Below are 18598 nucleotides of genomic sequence, written 5' to 3' on the forward strand. Positions count from 1 at the left end.
GAAAGCCGCTTGTTTTGCTTCTGCCCCAACTTCGACCCGTTGACCTCTTCCCCTACGCCCTTCACCAGATGCATCTGCGCTCCCACGCACAAATAAAGAGAACGAGGTAATCAACCACGAGAACGGTAACGCCAGCACGTACGAACAGCACACGCGCCAAAGAAATCCGGTCATCGAGCACATGACCCAGACACTAACGGCACACTACCGCACCCTTTTATTGTCCGTGCGCGTAGTCTCCCGTACAGACGCGCAACGCGTACACACGCACGAACAAATAAGCGCGCACACAAATCATGCATAGGACAGAGAAGAGGCGCTGGTGGTGGTAGTGTGCGGGGTGTGTGGAGGGGGCGGAGAGAGGCGTGATAACAACACAGAAACAAGAGACAAAGACGGCAGCAAGAAAAGGTTGTGAATCGAACAATTAGCGGCCTTGTGTATGTGGGGGGGGGGGAGGGGAGAAGAGCGCGGCGCGGCCGGAAGCGGAAGGTATAGAAAAGGGAAATCCTAAAAACAAAGTAGCAACGCAGACAGAGAGAAATAGACAGTGCGTGAATAGAGCAACGAGGTCCTCCTACAAAAAAAAGACGCACAGTTCAACATCAAGATGGCAGGCCACCAAGGGACTCTGCATAGTTTTTTTTTTAAGGGAAAGCTCTTCGCGTGACCGTGCAGCGAGCATGTGAACCGGATGAAAGCGACAAAACAGAAGTATATATGTGTGTGAAGTCAGTTGAGGATCAGCACCTTGTCCTCACGCTTGCCCGTTCGCTTTGAGAGCGGGGCGTGCTCCAGTCCAATGAAAGCCGCTTTCGAAGGCTCGATCTGGTTCGGCTGGTAGCACTCTGGAAGACAGAAGTTGGTAATGTGGGAACCCATCAGGGCATCCGGTGCAATCACCTCTACCCGACTTTCCTTCACTAGACACACCTTCCAATCCTGCACGGCAGCGTAGATCATCTCCAGCTTCGCGGCGATGCGGCGTAACAGCTGATTCGACGTTTCGTAGAAGTTGACGTACATGCTGAAGGGCTCGCTGTGTGTCTCGATAGCGTCGCGACGCTGGCGCACCATGGTGAAGTGATGCACCTGAAACACCGCCTGGTCTGAAGAGGGAACGCCTGGGATGGGTGCAGGAATGTGCTCGATACGATACTCCGCGCTTTCTTCGAAAGTGTTGTGTTCGAAGACAAGCGTGTGGTTCTTGTCCAGTATGTTGTACACACGACCGCGCCACACGTCGACCAGACGCAGCCACTCGTGCGCGCTCTTGCAATCCATCTGCATGAGCCTCTTCACAAAGGTGATTGTGGAGTTGTTGGATGTGTTTTCTGGGTCCTCTTTGAGCAGCGCCGCCACCGCTGGGCAGGCACCGGCTGCGTAGTCTTTTTGAATCTCGCGCACGCAGGCAGGAAAGAGCAGGTCCGCCGTGATAGGAAGATCATGCGGCAGCAGAATCCAGTGCGTCGACACCACTTTGACATTGTCGCCGTACAGCTTGAACTGCAGCGAGTGCGCATTCTCAATTTCGGTGACGGTGTACTTGCAGTACTCGTAATAGAGGTACTTGGACAGAGCGGGAACCCGCGAACTGGCAGGCATCAACAATCTCGCTAAAGTTGCACGATCGTGTTTCTTGCCCTTCATGAAGTACGGCAGCTCCGTTTCCGGGTTGTGGCGAGTGAAGCGAACGCGGTCGTAGTTCTCCATGTCGCCAATGAGCCGTGCGACGTACCGCTGAAGCTGCTCGTACGTCATGTCCTCTGCAAGCTCGGTCGCGATCAGCAGGGGATAATCCGGGTAGCGGTTCAGTTTCAGCTCCACTGGGATACGATGCAGGAGAAAGTGCTGGTAGCTCTGGATGTCGGGGTAGAAAATGTTCGCTGGGTCCTCGTTCGGTGTGTCGAGTTTCCAGATCAGAATGTCACCCGAGTAAAGCTCGCTGCACGGCAAAAACTCGCGCGCCTCAGTTTCGCGCACCACTCCCAACGCCTCTTGCGGCATACCGCGCCTCACTTCGGTCATCTCCGCTTCATCCCTCGAGGAGAGGTCCTGGTTCGACCTGTAGGTCTCAAGTGAGGTGGCGCTCCGTGGCTTCGACGGCAGTGCCTGCTTCGCTTTCGGCGGCTTCTTCAGATGATGGCCATGCAGCTGCTTTGTCAGGTCTGGCAGATCGGCGATGAGGGAGCGCACATGTAGCTCCATGCTTTCGAGAGCCTGCTTTGCGTCCCCGTTCGGATCACGGTGTAGGACGGTGCACCCTAGAAAAAGGACTTTGAGCTGCAGAGGGTCGTATAGCTTGTGGTGAAACACCTGGTACTCGCGGGACACGCAGCCCTGGTCGAGTTCAATTACTGTGGCGGTTGCTGGAGTTGTGACGAGTACGCAGCACTCCTTTGCGTTTTGCAAGAGCTGTCGCACCTTCATGTTCGCCCTGAACTGCTGAGAAAGTCGAATCTCTGACCCGCCAGTGCGCGATGAGGCAAACCATAGCAGCTGCTGCTCGGCGTCGACACCCAGCTGCCGCTTCACAAACTCCTCAAAAGCCGGCAACGCTTCGTCGTCGAGCGGAATGCGCAGAGTCTTATGAGAGGAGAACTTCTGCGCTGCCGGTCGACGCGACGTAAGGTACTCTTCCTGATCGGTGATTTCGTTCGGCAGAATAAAATGCACCCGCCCGTAGAGGTAGTCTTCCGCCTGCTCCTTGACGCGACGCTCGTGCTCAACACGCTCTCTTTCCAGCTGCTGCACGACGTGTTGTGGGACGTCATCGCTGCCGATCGGGCATAGAATGGAGCTCAGCTGGCTCGTGCGGATGTACACAAGCATGTACGCGTTGGCGGTGTTTGGAATCTCAGAACCCCAGTAGTTAAGCTTGAAGCCACCAAAGTTGTCACCAAACACTTCCTTCAGTTTTGCCGGGGTAACGGCTTCATCGTTGAACTTGTACCACGCGCCAGAGCACAGAAGGAAGCAAAAGTAGTGGCCAAAGCCGGTGTTTGACCCGGAGTGTACCAGCACGCTGCACAGGGTGTAATGCGTGTCCGTCGACGGAGACTCTGGCATGTAACGCGACAGATCCAGAGTGTTGTAGTAGTCCCAGCGCGTCAAGACCTTTGTCTCGCCCTGCTGAATATCGTAGTCAAAGCGTGCAAGGTGCAGAAGAAGGATGGGAGGGATCGTCTTGAACCGGACGCCTTTCTCTGCACGATGATACGACTTTTTCCCATTGCATTCCAGGCAGTACTTGTTTTTTCCGTCCAGCACCTCGACCTGGAAAAAGGCGTCGAAGCTCGAGTATATGTTCTTCTTGTTCTTCACAACGAGTTGGAGGTCATAAAACGGTTCTTCACGGGAGCCGTAGTAGTTCGCCTCTTCCACCTTCACGTAGCTTTCCAAGGAGCCCGTGAAGAGACGATGAATCGCATTCTCCTTCGGCTTCGGATTCCCGGTTTCTGCTTGTTGAGCATTAAGCTTCTCCTCCAAATTGTCTAGAAGAACGCGCGTCAGCTCATGCACGTCGTGCTGGATAAAGCTATCGGATGCGCCCCATCCGAATGATTCAGTGAGCTCGCATGTGCCGACAGCGCGCGTCGACATCTGCAGGTGGCAAAAGAGTCGCTGCAGGGCATACGGAATGCTCCTGGGCACTGTCGACTCCAGGTCAGCATGCTGCTCCGCCTCGTCTTTTGTCGGCATCTGATAGATAATAGCCCTAAACGCTGTGATGTGGAAAAGAGCCTGGAGGAGCGAGTTGAGGTAGCAGGTCGCGCCCTGATTGAGCAAACCGTTGTAGTGGGAGTGGCAGGTCCGACCTCTTTCCAGGTCAGCTACATCCTCCCTCTTTGTCTCCTTTGCCGCAGACGAACACTGCTCTCTGTACGATAAGCTATTCACGCTCGCATAGCCGAGAAGAGGAGTGTTGGCGTAGAACGGACTCCACTGGCGTGCGCTCAGATGCCGATGAATCATGTAATTACCGTCAATTTTACCCGCACCGTGAAGCGCAGTGATGTGTTGAAGTGACCTCAAAAAAAGAGGAAAGAGGGATGGATCAATCCCGCACTGCTGGAAGACAGAGATCCGCTCCTTCCCTGTCATGGTCGTAAGATCAGCAATCGTGTAACTGCACTTTTCCAGTGCTGCCTCCGAGGGAAGCAGCTTTCTATTGAAGGCGGTGTCATTCCAAAAAACGTGCTTTGCCACGTCTAAAACTGCAAGCATTGTGATGTTGTACTGTGCTCCTTGTCTGCGTTGTGCCTGTACGTGTGTTTGTATGTGCGCGGAGTTTCCGGCGTTTTTTTCTCTTTGCTTTTGTAGATGCTTGTTTGAACCAGCAGCTGCTGCTTTTGCAACCACAAGCTGGGAAGCGCCAGCACCTGCAGCTTAGGGTATGTAAGTCAATAGAGATGGAAAACGGAGGAAAAAGCTGAGAATAGCCGGCGTTTCGGAAAAGTACGCATAACCAAAGCCGCGGAGATGATGAAACGGCATTAATGGTAGTAAGGGAAGTTGAAATGGACACAGGCGAAAAAATGACGGAAAGACATGTTGCGCAACACGACAGTAAGACGGTGGGTCAACGGCATCTTTGCGTGACTATGCGTATTTCTCTTTGTCAAAGGAAGCGTGAATGCACAGCAAGGCTGCAGCGTGTTCACTGTTCGTATTATTTTGTCGCGCTTAGCCACATTCCTGAGGATAAACTATTTACATTCGAAACACTCCTCTCCTCTATCCCATGCCAGTGTGCGCGTAACGCAGCTACTCGACAATGTTTTGAATAACAATCAGAATGAAGTCCTTGTCTGGTGCAACCATGATCTCATTCTTTTTCGAGCGGATTCGAAGAAAGCACAGATCGTTCGTTGGGTCTAAGTCACGAACGCAATGGCGTGCTTTAGCAGCAAGTGACGTGATCAAGTGCGCATACTGGTTCTGCACTGTCGTGTCCTCAATAGTGCTTCGTATGGGAGTGCCTTCATTGTCCACTACGATGATGCCAGTCACGTTGGGGCGCTGACTGATGCGCTGAAACATTTCCGCAATCTCCGACATGGCTTTGCGCGTGCTGTGAAGTGAGGAGCGGTGGGCCGTAACTCTACAGTTGCTGAAAAGATTCATGAAAGGAAACGCAATAGCATAGGAGTACGTAGACAAATATGTGATAAAGAGAAAAGAGTACAAAAGGGATGGAGGTGCAAGCAGAGAGCCCATTGAGACGCTTGTGTGAAGCGAGGTAGACACTCCAAAGAAGAGCAGCCACACTGTCACGCTGTTTCAGCACTTCCAGCAGGTAGACATCAATATGCGTTCATCTTAATGGGGAAAATCGACGATACAGGTGGAACGAAAAAGTAGCTTTGAGGGCCACCTCACAGCAGCTGTCGATAACTCTGTGCAGAAAACAGCATGCTTTGCAGCAAGTTTGCTCTGTTATGCCCATCCCTCACCACCTGCCGTTTCAAAGGAAGCTGGTAGCAATAAAGACTCAAACACAACAAAAAGCCTAGCGGAAAAGTCGTCGACACAGAAATGACCGCGTCGTGGCCATAAGGCGAGAGAAGGATGTTTCAATCACACAAAGTCCATGCTGCCGACTCCCACAGCAGCCGCGAGCTCAGAAACCTCTAGCGGTCTGAGCAACACCCATGAGAAAGCTCATTCGTCATGAAGCTCGCATCCGTTCACGCACAGCTGACTTATTGTAAGCAGAGCGAACAGCTTATACGACCTCAGCAGTAAGAGGAGTAGGTGCGCATGCCCCGATGCCAGCGCTCCACAACGGCAAGGAAGAGAAGCGGCTGCCTCCGACGTAGACGATCGGCGATTCGGCAAGTACGGCACCGTACAGAATTTCCTTGGCATGGCTCGTAAGCACAAGAATAGATTTGCGACGGTGAAACGCATAGGGGAGAGCTGCAGAAGTATCAACAGTGGCCTTCACGCTTTGGCCTTCGGAGGACCTTCGAAATCTCGACGATGGCTCCGCCGCTGGTATATATCGAAGGACACAAGCGTTCTTTTCGATTGCGACTGTTCGGAGAGCGGTGTAAAACTGCAGCTCATGTGCACTGTTTTCTACTGGCAAGCTTGCTTACATGAAACGAGCACCACAGCTCTCAAGATATGCGCTGATGTCGACAAAAGAGCTCCTTTTCATGAGCTCATCATCACCTGAGGAATCCGATCGGGTGCACAATGGAGCATATGGGGCCTGTAATATCAATACCTGGCATTCCTTGAGTGATAATGTGCCGTATCATGTAAAGATTTTGCGGTGCACCGAAGCTCATGTGATCTTGCACAGAGGCGGCAAAGTCGCATATTGCACTTGCAACTGTGTCCCGCAGTCGGTGCTTTTCACCCAGTTAGAAAGGCAGAATGCAAAGCGATGTACTCCGAATACTTGGCACGTCTTCGGCGCTCTCTGACAGAATTACAAAAAGCGCGCCGAATTGCCCGCTGATCCAGTCCCCCTCTTCGAGAAATACAGCTGCTAGGATAACATCAGGCGAAACGTTCCGCTTGCGCAAGACGATGAGAAAAGCTTCTGAGAGGTCTGCTGAATCATTGCGGCACCTTCCCTGAGAGCACATGACGAATGCGCAAGCGGATATTCCAAACACGTCTTCGCAGCTGCCAAGCCTCAGCGAGTCAACGCGAACCATCGCTGAGTGATTTCTCTGGTAGTTTGCTCTTGCAATAGACGCAATCTGAGCCAGACGGCGTTCCCGAAGAAACAAAAGCGATCTTTAGCCCTTTCACACCTAGGGCGGTAAACAACAGCACACTCATGGCAAGCGCCACTAATCACGCGATTTGTGAGGCCATTGGCAGTCTACGCTATTCGTAAGTAGTCTCATGGAGACGGCGGAGCCGACGGGGAGAAAAAAAGGAGGCTGATGCCGGTAAGGTTGGCCAGGAGCAGCTTAGCGCACCGGTGGCGAGCGAATAGGGAAAAGGACCGCTCTTCAACGCGCCAAGATACCTTTTCTCTTCTGGAACGAGGAGGTGACAAAGTGGCTAACACCTGGTGAAGAGGCTCTGGCTTACCGCTACGAGTTCTCCCGTGTTCGCTAATCTCGCGCATGCGATGCAAAACTCTTCTACCTCCCGGAACTTCCTACGGAATCGGCTTCTTTGTAGTCTTCCCGTCAAACTGACCCATAGGGCCGAAAAAAGGTCTTCTGCCGCTTCCGACCTGCGCTGCAGCTACGAGAATCTCCATGACGCTCAGCTTCACCGATTAAAAGAGGGGTAGGGATAGGTTTCCGGCCGACCCCCCTTCCTCTGTTGCACCGTGAGTTATCAAGATTCCGCACCTCACGTGCAACAAAGAGAGAGTGAGCTTCTTCTGGTATGGCGGGAGCAACCGAAAGGAGGGCACAGATTAGCGGAAAGAGGATCAACTGACCTTCTACACGCGCACATCCACAAGATTCAGAATCACGGTACCAACATCAATCGCATTTTCGACGCTTGTATCTCTGTATATCTGCGTCTTGCCTTGCCAGCACTTTGTCTTTCACGCGGTGAAAGTGCTGGTCTTAGATCAAGCAGACTTCATCCCGGAAAATAGTGGTATTCACAAGCACATGTACGCATGAGCCTATAGGAGAAGCGAGCTCACGCTTGTGACACAGAAACAGACGAACTCATGCAGAAAGCACATGCGAGAATCATGGACCTGCTTTTCTCAGCTATTTCATGAAAAAAGGAACCACAGTTTTGCGAAGTGCAGCCACTTTGAAAAGCATATCGGGAACTGCTTGGAGGAAGAAATGGCAGCGATGAAGGGGCCAAGGGAGGATCATTTCCTCGGCGCTCACATTGCTTTTGCGTAGATCAACTTTAGGATAGAAAGCATCTTCGGCTTGGATAAGCGCTGAGAACGCCCTTCAACAGAAAGCCATTGTTGTCCGCATTCGCTTAGCATTATGGTCCCTTCAGCTGGCTGTCACCTCTACTGAAATTGTTCGGGCCTTAAACTCTCTATGCCTCCTCAACTTGACTGCCGACCAGTGACGTATGACTGCATGCTTTCCCTCACGCTGTCTCATGCCTATCTTTTCCTTGGTACTCCTTAACAGTACCAGCTGCACAAATACTTGAAAAGGAAAGGAAATCTTCTATCTTACAAAATGCTGCGAACAAGGCTATCTCTAGCGCCGATGCTGTCGAAGGCGACTCGACTACAACTAGGGAACATCAAGACTGAATATGGCACAGTGTCAACAGCTGCTGGCTCAGTCGAAAAATGGGGTTTTCTTTTCGGCGGCAACATGTACCCTATCGTTAGCATAAGTTTTAGCATTTTCATGGTGTGTGCCACCGTTGTGGTAGTCGCCACGTACCAACAGTACCGCGATATGGCGATAGTGACCGAGCACATTTCGTACGAAGATGTCAAGGACCGCTGCCTTACTCCAATGCCCGGGTGGGCTCGTCTCCGCTCTTTCAGTATGGCAACTCCGCAAGGCCCTGCAACGTTCCGCGATCCGACTCCCTTAGACTGGCTTCCGTTCGAGCTCAAGCTGGGATACGTCAAGCAGTCCTCTTATTAGCGACGACAGAGAGGAAACAGTATTTTTTTTCCTCGGGGCAAGTGCATTGGCATTTTCCCCGCTATTCTGATGTTTCACTGGCTCGCTGCGTGATTCATGCTGGCGTCTTCATTTCTGTCTCACCTTTTTTCTTGCTTGCCCTAGGATTCTTTCGCTTGTATATTTATTTTTGAGTGTTACGGTCGTCGAGTAGCTTGCCGCTTTTTTCTTTCCTGCAAAGTTGTAGCACTAGCCACAAGAATGTGTGCCGTTGAGAAGGAAAATGCTTGTACTCTCATAGAAGAAGGTAAGAAGCAAAGTATTCTAAGTCGCTGTATTTTGTGCGTTTTTTTTTCTCCAAGCTTGACTCAGTGCTTCGGAATTCAGTCCCCGAATTACATGAAAAAAGTAGCACAAATCCCGAGCGCCAGCGTACAAAATCTTGCCGTGGTATCTGAAAAAAACTGTAGAGCAACTGCTCCGCGTATAGAAGTGGACCTTCAATACCCGTGCTGCCGAGCGTCCTTTCTCTGTTTCTCCCGTAGCTTTCCCTGCGCGTGGTGGGAGAAGAAATGCATTTATGTAACTGGCTTGATACTCATTCTCAGTTGAAGAATAACCTCCCTTCTCGTCCCCCTGGCTTTACTTTTTGTTGTTCGGCTACACTTCAGAAGTTTCTTTTCATGCACTTGAAGGAGAACCACAGACACCTTGGTCAGACATTCTCTACAAAATGATTCCGCCGCCTGTTTTCAGCAAGCCCCCGGAGCTGCAGTTCCGCGCGGGAAAAATGAAGTATGCAGGCGGAATGGTAACAGCCGACAAGCGAAAGGGCTACCTTTCGTTTTTCTCCAGTGCGAACACCGTTGAGATGATATGGGCATCGGAGTCTGAGAAATCGGCACCCATGGTGTTGCCTCGCGGAAAAACCACCGTTAGCTTTGTGACCCAGTGCAAGACAGGTCGTGTCCTTTTGTTCGAGGTAAAGGAGAAGGACGAGAAAAAGCAGTACTTCTTCTGGCTGCAGGACAAATCGGAGCAGAAGGACAGTGCTTATTTAGCAAGCCTTGAGAGCATGCTCGCAGAGCGAACGGCCAACAATCGACCGAAGACAACCGTCAACCTTGAAGATTTCAAAAAGATTTTGGCGTCAGTCTCCAAGTCGAAAAAGGATGTAAAGCTGACTGATGTTTTGTCTTCCTCTATTGTCACTGAGGAGCTGAGCAGCGACCCTGCTTATTACAAGGCGAAACTTATGGACTACTTGCCGAGAGACGGTGGAGAGCTGGATGACATTCTCTCTCAAGTGAAAAACCCGCAGGTTTCGCAAGCGACGGCGCTTCTGGAGGTTGCGCTGCAAGACCCTGCAACCTACAAGCAGCTCTGCACCTTATTCGGTGTTCCAGATACCGACCCCAACGGAGGCGTTTTGGCGTTTCTCAATGGAATCATTGCGGCGGCGAAGAAGCCCTAAGCGCGCTTTTTTTATAGGACGCATGCGCTCAGTGCATTTTGTGCTGTCGAATTCTCGGCTTGCTGTGGTATTGTACTGGAAAAAAAAAAACAAAGCTCCGCAAAGGAAATATATTGCTATTGGACGGGTTCTCGAGGGCTAAAGATTCTTTTGGGTCTTGCGGATGGGGGTCGGCGACGCTTTAAAGCCATCTGCACCACCTATACTAGAACTGAAGTGCATGGTCGCGATGTTGAAGACGGTAAGCATTTACTGCGGGTTCGCTTTGTACTGAAATCTTCAGTTCCACCAAAACAACTAAAAAAAGCGTATATATATATATATATATAAACGCACCAATATGCTCAGCATCTTTCTCATTTCTTTTCCCCCTTTTAAGCTCCCTTCATTTTGCGCTGCTCTTGTGTATTCCTTTTCCTGCGGTATGCTTGACGTTTAGACTAAAGAACAGCACAAGCCAGTAATGATGAGAAAAAGCGCACGCCTGTGGCAGGGAATTCAGCCCGAGCTTCATCGCTATTCTCACGCCACATTTCATGAAGGAACGCATAGGCAGGCCCCTGGCGATTCTACACCGTGGCGTGATGTCTCTTCACCAGTCAACAGGTTCCGCGCGTGGTGGTTGGCGCCGGCGGCCAAAGGAAGTGTTATCGCTGCCTGGTGCTTGACATGTGTTATCGGCGCATATTGCTTTAGCATTCAGCAAGATGCAAAGGGGACTTACCTTCTGAATAATGTTCTGCTTCGCAATCTGCATGAAGAGTCACAGAGAGCTAACGCCAACGAAGGGCGCGCGGGTGAGCTACAAGAGGCGATGCGGCAGTATCTTTCGGAGGAAAAGAGCCGCAAGCGAAGCGCCGCCAAGCTGGAGGAGTACGTGGCGTCTAGTGAAAAGATGAAAGCCGGGATTGTGAATTACGAGTTAGAACTGGTACGAGAGCGAGGGAGAGCCGATGCCGCACACGAGCGCAATCAGCAGTTACTGAGGGAGCTGATGTCTGTGCGAAGGGAAATGGCGCAGGTTCAGAAGGACAACGCCACTTTGGTCATGGAGGTAGAGAAATTGCAGCGGCTACTGAAGCGTTTCGGTCAGCTATGAGTAGAGATTGAAGTGAAAAATTGATTAGTGACACTATCTTACATCCTACGCCACTTCGGCGGATTCGCTGCTGCCGAAAAAAAAACACGGAAAAATGTTAGGGTACTTCCAGCAACGTACTGCTTTCCGAACTTTGGAGGCTGCAAAACGAACAAAAAAGACGAAATGGGCGTCAAATTCTTAATTTTACACGCTGATGGTGTGCTGCAATAAATCGCAGTTTTTCCCTTTCAACCGCAACCGCTTATTGGCTAAACCCTTTGATCGAAGCTGCAATTCAACCCTAGCCATCTTGCTATTATTTTTGATCCCCCACTCTCTTTCAATATTGCTACTCTGCTTCTGTTATTTCCTTAGGAGAAACTGGAAAAGCTCACCATTTGAAACACAAAGGAGGCAAAAGGAAAATCAGTGTTCTTGCATTGAAGGAGGCGATGAGGGAGCCCAAGGATGAGATAAGGAAGTTTGCGCAGGCGTACAAGTACAACTTGAAGCCGTTGGCGGTCAGCCGCTTTGCCAGCTTCCTGAAAAAGTATGACACTGGTGAGGAGTACCGTCGCGATCTTCTGCGCGACTTGTTCAGCTTGATTGGGGAACAATGCTGTGACAATCGACTCGTTGATGAATTGAAGGCAGAAGCGGTCATCAGCTTGCAAGAAGCAAAGATAAAAGGATGCCTAGGCACCGACGGGTCATCTTCCGTGCAAGTCGTCTCCCTGGGTGCTGTTCCCAAAGTCTTTGTCGACGAGGTAAGTAACGAACTGAGGGTGAGTAGTTCCTCGGTTGCATTAAACCGTCTTCAGTGCCTCAATCAACGCTATGCACTCGCACGTCGGCGTTGCTTGCGATGTGGCCTCTACCACAAATCAGTGGATCAGCATGCGCAACATGACGGCTCCCTGGCTCTTTTGCCCATCTCCGCGCTTGAGGGGCTCGATCCAGGCCTCCAAGTCGCTGTGCTTGGGCTCTTGGTCGTGCAGGATGACGAAGTATTCTTGGAGGATTTAAGGGGACAGATTAAACTGAAATTCAGCGAGCAGTCGCGGGTCACGCCGCACGGCTTTGTGGGAAATGGGTTCCTGACTGTGGTGAGCGGATTCTGGGTGAACGGCACTCTCCAGGTCACTCGAGTGGACCTCCCGCCGGCAGAGCGGCGGGAGGTGACGTTGCGGGATGCCGGCTCTAGCATGGACCTATTCGGGTTGGCCCCGCCCAACCCCATGGAGGCTTTGCGAGAGGAGAAGAAGCGGGTGCAGAGCGTGATCATCGTCATGGCGCACGTGCACCTCGACAAGGCGGGCACCATGAGCAAGCTGGCTCGCTTTTTTGAGCGCATGCAGGGCTTAAGTGAGTCAGAGCTGCGCGACGTCACTTTTGTCTTCACCGGAGACTTTTCGTCCTTCCCGCTTCACTTTGGCGACGCGTCTCACTTGCCTGATATCTTCGACAACTCGGACCGCTTTCAGATCCTCTTAGACGGACTAGGTCGCTGCATCGCCGCCAATGCTCCCACTGCAGCACAGCACAGTCATTTTGTGCTTATCCCGGGCCCCAGCGACATGACTGCCTTGCAGGGCTTTCAGCCGCAAACGCCCATTGCCACACAATTTGCCAAGGGTGTGGAGAGTCGAACAAAGAAGCTCACTCTTGCTCCGAATCCGTGCCGGTTGCGCTTTCACACACACGAGGTTATCATCGCTCGCCGTGATTTCCTGCGCGATCTCCAGCGCGGCGAGTTGCTCTATCCGTGGGACCGCTATCGCACCACGGAGCGTACCGACGCGGCACTGGATCAGGGCGCTTCTAGTGGGGCTGGGGCATCCACCACAACGTCGTTTGAACGCGTTACCAAGACACTGCTAGACGAGGCACACCTGTCACCCAGCATTGATGAGGCGGTTTTGTGGAGAGCAGACGACGCCTTGCGCATCCCGGTGCTGCCGCACACGATGCTGCTGTGCGACTCAACAGAGCAATGGGAGTGCCATTACAAAGGCGTTCATGTCGTGAACCCCGGCTCCTTTGCCGTCAACGGCACATTCCTTTGGTACACCCCAGCAGACGGGCAGTGCAGCCTCAATAGACTGGAGTAAGGAGTTGTCTTGCTGACGCAACCGCTACTCACACGTCACTGGCTGTCGCGTAGCACGCGCACTTACGCTTGCGGCTGTGTATTGCTTCGAACGCTTCCGTGAAAGCGGGAGGGTTTCACGACCGAAGAGCCCATTTTTTACTAGAGGCTCGCTATTTCTTTTTTTTTTCCGCGCACTTTCCTGTTACCTGGTGTGCATCGACTCATAGAAGTTCGTGTTCATAGATGCGAAGGACGCGCGCGTAGTTGCTCAGTCAAAATGAAGCGCATTCTTTTTTTTTCGTGTGCTCGCTTGACCAAGTCAAGCGAACTCTGCTTCATGACCGCCAGTCCTTGCTGCTTTTATTTATTTCTGGAAGAGGCCGCTCTCACGACGAGAGGGGGGCACCTCACCGTTGCACCTCAGGGTCCAGCACATCCACTATGTGTGTGTGTGTGTGGAGGCCAAGCAGCACCCCCTATCCCTGCCAATGCCGAGCCACTTGCGGTGGTGACGCGGGGCCAGGCACCCGCGACGTGGTGGTGCCAGAGCGCTTCATCGCTGCTCATGCCGGCAGCCATGTCGTGGACGGCGTTGCGTCGGAGCGGCCTGCGACAGCGAGCACGCGTGTGCCATCCATGTGGTGGGCAGCGTGTCAGCGCGACTCGAACGTGCCCCGCCCGGCCCTCGCACTGCCTACTGGTGGTGGGCAACCTGCGTGCCACCGCGAGGGATGCACCAGGGATGGCGACTGGCATGGTGTGAGCCGCTGTGAGGCGACATGCGAGGCGGCGGATCGGTAGGTCTCGAGGCGGTGCTGAGCCGACGGAGTCGGTGCACTGCTGCACTGGCGCGTGTCTACGGCTGCTTTGCACCACGAGATGGGTCTGTGACTGGCCGGGGGCAGCAGAGTGGCGCTGGGCTCCTGCTGCGCGGCAGAGAATGGACACACACGTCAGAACGAAAAAAAAAATGATACGAAAATTAGGATACCGCAAAAGCGGATCACACCCAATGGAGGCTGACCGACACGCGATGCCATAAGTTGGCAGACGGAAACTGTCCGATAGGACGAACGGTCGGCAGATAAACCCATGGAATAGTCGTGCATTTTCGTGCTACGCTCTCCAACTGAAGAACCAAAAGCGTTAGATGTACCTGCTCACACAACGCGACTAGGCGTGGAAGAAAAAGTTTATTTCGTGCTTGTCCGTCACATCTTTCCCTTCTTAACATCGATTTACATTTTCCGACGGTCTCCTCGGGCGGGTATCTGGTGCGTGGGCGTTCGGGGAGACACAGGGCCGCACGCATATATCGGGCTCACCCCGGAAGCCACAAAAAGAGACGCACACACACGGTTATACGCACGCACGCAGAAGGTCACCGAAGCATCAAGGGTGGCTCTGAGAAATCGGAGCGCGACTGCTCAGCTCTGCTCTTCTTGAGGGTAGCCGCGCGCAGTCCATCATGAAGCGTCCTCGAGGTGGCTACACGGACTCCAACGACGAGCGCGCCGACAAGGTGCATGCCTTCATTAAGAGTCTGCACTTTTCTGTTCCGCTCTACCGCCTCCGTGAGCAGCAGGACCGCCGCGAATGCCCCAAGTGTCACAAGCGTCGCCTCTTCTACTGCTATGACTGCCTCATTACCGTACACCCGGAGTCCCACCCACCACCGCTGGCACTGCCACTTAACGTGTACGTTGTGCTGCACCCTAACGAACTTCGCGGCAAGAGTACTAGCTTGGCTGCGTCGACCATTTCACCCGACTTGCACATTGTAGAGTATCCGGCTGTGCCCGAGCAGCTGGAGCCAGAGCTCACGCTGGTCTTGTATCCCGGCGAGCAGAGCGTGGAGCTGCACGAGGTGAAGCATCTTGACCAGTACAAGCACGTCGTCTTCATCGACAGCACGTGGCAGCAGAGCAAAGCGATTGCAAGGGATGAACGGGTGAGCAAATTTAAACACGTCCGCATCAAGTCGCAGACGTCGCTCTTCTGGCGCTTCCAAAACAATGATCCGACCTACCTTGCCACTGTCGAGGCGATCTACTACTTTCTGCGCGAGTATATCACACAAGTGAATAAGCTGAAGGCACAACCGGAGCACAGTGGCAGAAGACTATCACCACCGCCCGTGCACCAGGTCGAGTCAAAGGATAGCAAAGCCTCCACGTCGGCCTCCAGCGAAATGAGTCCGAAGACCGCCGATGAGGTGGCAACTAGCACCGACGCCACCGCCTTCTACCACGGGGAAGTGGATGACCTCCTCTTCTACTACATCAACCAGTACATCGGCGTCCAGCAGCGCTACACCAGTGGCAATCCGAACAAGTACACCGACCGCCACTTCAGCGGGTACATTATCCAAAACACTTCATGGGATGCGCTCGTTGCGCCGCCGCCGGCTGACAGCAACACCAGCGAAAAGGTGACCGAACCGCCACGCGAGACCGTCGAGTAAGGGTCGGGCACGCACACATGTGTTTCTCTTTGAATTTGTGTGTGCGTGCGTCTGAGTTGGTTCGAGGCTTCCACGCACTCAGAAGGCGAAGCAGTCGTACAATGACCGCGTTCACCTGCATATCACTGGTGTTTGCGTGTGTAAAACGCATGCCTTGGGCGCTTCTTCTCCTTCAGTGCGATTGCCAGAGAGAGAGCACGCACACAAGGTCGTTTCTCCAACAGCCCCTCTCCCCCACCCGTAAACACGCGTAACGTTCATGAAAACGAAAACAACGCGAGAAAAAAAGCTTATCGAGTCGCATCGACCCCTTCATGTGACTTGATCTTCATTTCAGTTTCCAGCGTCCGTGACGCAGGTCGGTGCTTCGAACGAGGAAATAGTCCTCTCTCGTTGCACACGAAAAAACACATAGCCGTGCTGCGTACGCAAGACTTTTACAGCAGCTTTTTCTCTCTGTGTGCGTGTGCGAGCTGCCGCTCCTTGCAACAAGCGACGCAAAGGGTGCGCTGGGCAGAGCGGATCTCGCCTGCCCTCCTCCACTTCCCCGAGGAGGTGCGCTGTGATGGACGATGCGTCTGCGCCCTATTTGGGACAGCCCGGACACACAGAAACGTACATGCTTATGAATGCACATGCACACCGCCCTCCTCCGTGCAGCATCACTCTGTCTCATCGCCATCGCGGCGCCTCTCGCTGCGTTCTAAATTGCCCAGCGCATCATTTCTCCCCGCCCCAGTACATACACTCACGCGTCAGAGTACGCACGCCACACTGCCCGGCATCGACCCGCGGCCGAGTCGAAAACGTGCGTTTGTGTGTGACTGGAGGGTCGCTCCGCGTGTCCAGCGCATCCCTACACCCCTCAAAGCTGCTTTCAACACATCCTTCTTTTCTGTCTTGCGTCGCTTGTAACGATACTCCTCATTTTGGCATCTACATCCAGAGACACACACACGCACACAGATAGCGACAAGGTAGGCGCTTTTCTGTCGTCTTTAGTGTGGCAGTTTTCTCTTCCCCGAATGCCGCCGAAGCGAAAATTGGCGACGCGGAGCGGCGGCGCAGCTGCAAGCGCGTCACCTGTGGCCGCGCCGCATGTCGACGGCAAGGATATCTGGTTGGCGACGGATGCCCTGCAAAAGACGAATGCGATGCGCAACTACTTCCAACTTGAGCGGGACCGCATCATCGCCTTCTGGAACATCTCCAAGAGGGAGCTCGAGGGCATCAAGGAGTCGATTCGCGAAAAGGAGCAGGAGAAGGCAGAGCAGGCGGAGCGGCATGAGGTAGAGAAGCAAATCTTCAAGCAGAAGATCCGCCACCTACTGTACGAAAACCAGGTTCAGCTTTCCACCATGAAGGAGGAGGCGCAGCGTGCGCTGACAAGTCGGGAGGAGGAGTGCCGGACGAAGGAGAGAAACGCTGCCCGCAACCTGCGCGACACCAAGCTGGCGGACCGTGAACTGGAGGTGCGGCATCTAGAGCAGCAGCGCGCGCTGCTTACCCAGCAGGACAAGGAGATTGCAGAGCAGCAATCTAATTTTGAGCGAGAGATCAAGGAGATGCACCTCCGGTACGAAGACTTGCTGAAGAGTGTGCGTGAGGAGATGGACGAGGCCCGGAAAGAGGAGCTCGGCCGCATCGAGGAGCGTAAGGAGAAGCACATCGCGGAGCTGAGGGAGACCCACGAGCGCACCTTCAACGAGATCAGGGACTACTTTAGCGAGATCACCTCGAACAACTTAGAAACCATTCGAACTCTCAAAGATGAGGTTTACGCTCGAAAACGGACCGAAACCCACAATGAGCGTGCCATGTACGAAGTGGCGCAGCGGAACAAGAGACTCACCGAGCCACTCGCCAAACTGGAAAACCAGAAAAAGGTCCTCGGGTTGGAGCTGGAAAACTACCTGGCAGACAAGGAGGCCCTTGCTGAGGTGAAGCGGTCCGTCAAGGATACTCAGCAGGAAATCCAAACCGTCTCCTGGGAGCACGAGGTCCTCTCGCAGCGTTACGCGAAACTTGTCGAGGACCGTGATATCATCTTGAAGAAGTACAACGCCATGCTCCAAGACATCCAACGCAAGTCAGCGTTCCGACGTGTGCTGATCCAAAAGAAGCTGGAGCTGGTGCAGACGCAGTTGGAGGGACGCGATGCGAAGCTGACGGAGTTGCTGAAGCGTGCGAACGTGAACCCGGATGAATTGAAGGAGCTGGAGCAGAAGGTGCACGACCTCATCTCGGAGAAGGACAAGACGATCGAGGACCTGAAGCAGCTGCTGTCCCGCCTCACCACCCAAAGCGAGCGCGTTGTCGCTACATACGAGTCCTACATGGAAAATAATGGTGTGTCGGGGTGGGTTGGCACCTCAGGCGCTGCATCTGGGGCAGCGTCGATTCGTGCATGAAAAGAGAAAAAAGCAAAGACGAGTAGTGTCACTAGAGCACTGTTTTTCCTCGTACCTGCTCGTCATCGATCATGGTGCTCGCGCTGTTTTGGTGCTTACTCACCGTATAGGTCTGCTTGTGATGGTGGTGCTTGTCGGCGCGGATGAAGGAGTCGTGCAGGGCCCTGTCCTGAGCCGACTTCCTTCCCCTCCTTTTTTCCCTTTGCGTGTGAGTGCGTATGCTCCAGCGGCCTTGGAGGGATGCCTTCAGAGGCGTATGTATGCTACTGTCAGGCTTTGTTGTCCGACTTCATTTTTTTTTTTGCTATCCTTTGTTTGGTCTTTCAAGAGGCTATCATTGCGTCTGCCATGCACACGCAGTGAGCTCACACACGCATGCGCGCGGATCCGTGACACGCCCTCCTTTATGGGCTTCTGTTTCAAGGGTGCTTTCCTGTCGGCCTGTTTCTTGGTTTCGGTGTACGTACTGCTTTGCCTTTGCCTGTGACGCTCTCTCCTGTGTGTGTGTGTGTGTGTGTGTGTGTGTG

General features: G+C 53.1%; 9 protein-coding genes across 9 annotated transcripts; 7 read left to right on the forward strand and 2 right to left on the reverse strand.

Moving 5' to 3' along the window:
* Positions 1–732: 732 nt before the first annotated feature.
* Positions 733–4227, reverse strand: LDBPK_351730 (ubiquitin hydrolase, putative; the record flags this gene model as incomplete). Its single annotated transcript, XM_003864709.1, has 1 exon — positions 733–4227. The coding sequence occupies one exon, from the start codon at positions 4225–4227 to the stop codon at positions 733–735; it is 3495 nt and encodes a 1164-aa protein (XP_003864757.1).
* Positions 4228–4767: 540 nt separating this feature from the next.
* On the reverse strand, positions 4768–5127 carry LDBPK_351740 (dynein-associated roadblock protein-like protein; the record flags this gene model as incomplete). The annotated part of the gene is made up of 1 exon (XM_003864710.1): positions 4768–5127. One exon carries the CDS (start codon positions 5125–5127, stop codon positions 4768–4770), a length of 360 nt encoding a protein of 119 aa, XP_003864758.1.
* Positions 5128–8147: 3020 nt separating this feature from the next.
* LDBPK_351750 (hypothetical protein, conserved) lies at positions 8148–8570 on the forward strand (the record flags this gene model as incomplete). Its single annotated transcript, XM_003864711.1, has 1 exon — positions 8148–8570. One exon carries the CDS (start codon positions 8148–8150, stop codon positions 8568–8570), a length of 423 nt encoding a protein of 140 aa, XP_003864759.1.
* A 712-nt stretch (positions 8571–9282) lies between these two features.
* Positions 9283–10023, forward strand: LDBPK_351760 (hypothetical protein, conserved; the record flags this gene model as incomplete). The annotated part of the gene is made up of 1 exon (XM_003864712.1): positions 9283–10023. One exon carries the CDS (start codon positions 9283–9285, stop codon positions 10021–10023), a length of 741 nt encoding a protein of 246 aa, XP_003864760.1.
* Positions 10024–10486: 463 nt separating this feature from the next.
* Positions 10487–11122, forward strand: LDBPK_351770 (hypothetical protein, conserved; the record flags this gene model as incomplete). The annotated part of the gene is made up of 1 exon (XM_003864713.1): positions 10487–11122. The coding sequence occupies one exon, from the start codon at positions 10487–10489 to the stop codon at positions 11120–11122; it is 636 nt and encodes a 211-aa protein (XP_003864761.1).
* Positions 11123–11556: 434 nt separating this feature from the next.
* LDBPK_351780 (DNA polymerase epsilon subunit b, putative) lies at positions 11557–13215 on the forward strand (the record flags this gene model as incomplete). The annotated part of the gene is made up of 1 exon (XM_003864714.1): positions 11557–13215. The coding sequence occupies one exon, from the start codon at positions 11557–11559 to the stop codon at positions 13213–13215; it is 1659 nt and encodes a 552-aa protein (XP_003864762.1).
* Positions 13216–14664: 1449 nt separating this feature from the next.
* On the forward strand, positions 14665–15660 carry LDBPK_351790 (hypothetical protein, conserved; the record flags this gene model as incomplete). The annotated part of the gene is made up of 1 exon (XM_003864715.1): positions 14665–15660. One exon carries the CDS (start codon positions 14665–14667, stop codon positions 15658–15660), a length of 996 nt encoding a protein of 331 aa, XP_003864763.1.
* A 1025-nt stretch (positions 15661–16685) lies between these two features.
* LDBPK_351800 (trypanin-like protein) lies at positions 16686–18071 on the forward strand (the record flags this gene model as incomplete). Its single annotated transcript, XM_003864716.1, has 1 exon — positions 16686–18071. The coding sequence occupies one exon, from the start codon at positions 16686–16688 to the stop codon at positions 18069–18071; it is 1386 nt and encodes a 461-aa protein (XP_003864764.1).
* A 218-nt stretch (positions 18072–18289) lies between these two features.
* On the forward strand, positions 18290–18598 carry LDBPK_212150 (40S ribosomal protein S6, putative; the record flags this gene model as incomplete). Its single annotated transcript, XM_003864717.1, has 1 exon — positions 18290–18598. A coding segment is annotated over one exon (309 nt), but the record flags the coding sequence as incomplete, so codon positions are not given.

The sequence above is a fragment of the Leishmania donovani genome, chromosome 35 (genome assembly GCF_000227135.1).
Source record: "Leishmania donovani BPK282A1 complete genome, chromosome 35".
NCBI lineage: Eukaryota > Euglenozoa > Kinetoplastea > Trypanosomatida > Trypanosomatidae > Leishmania > Leishmania donovani.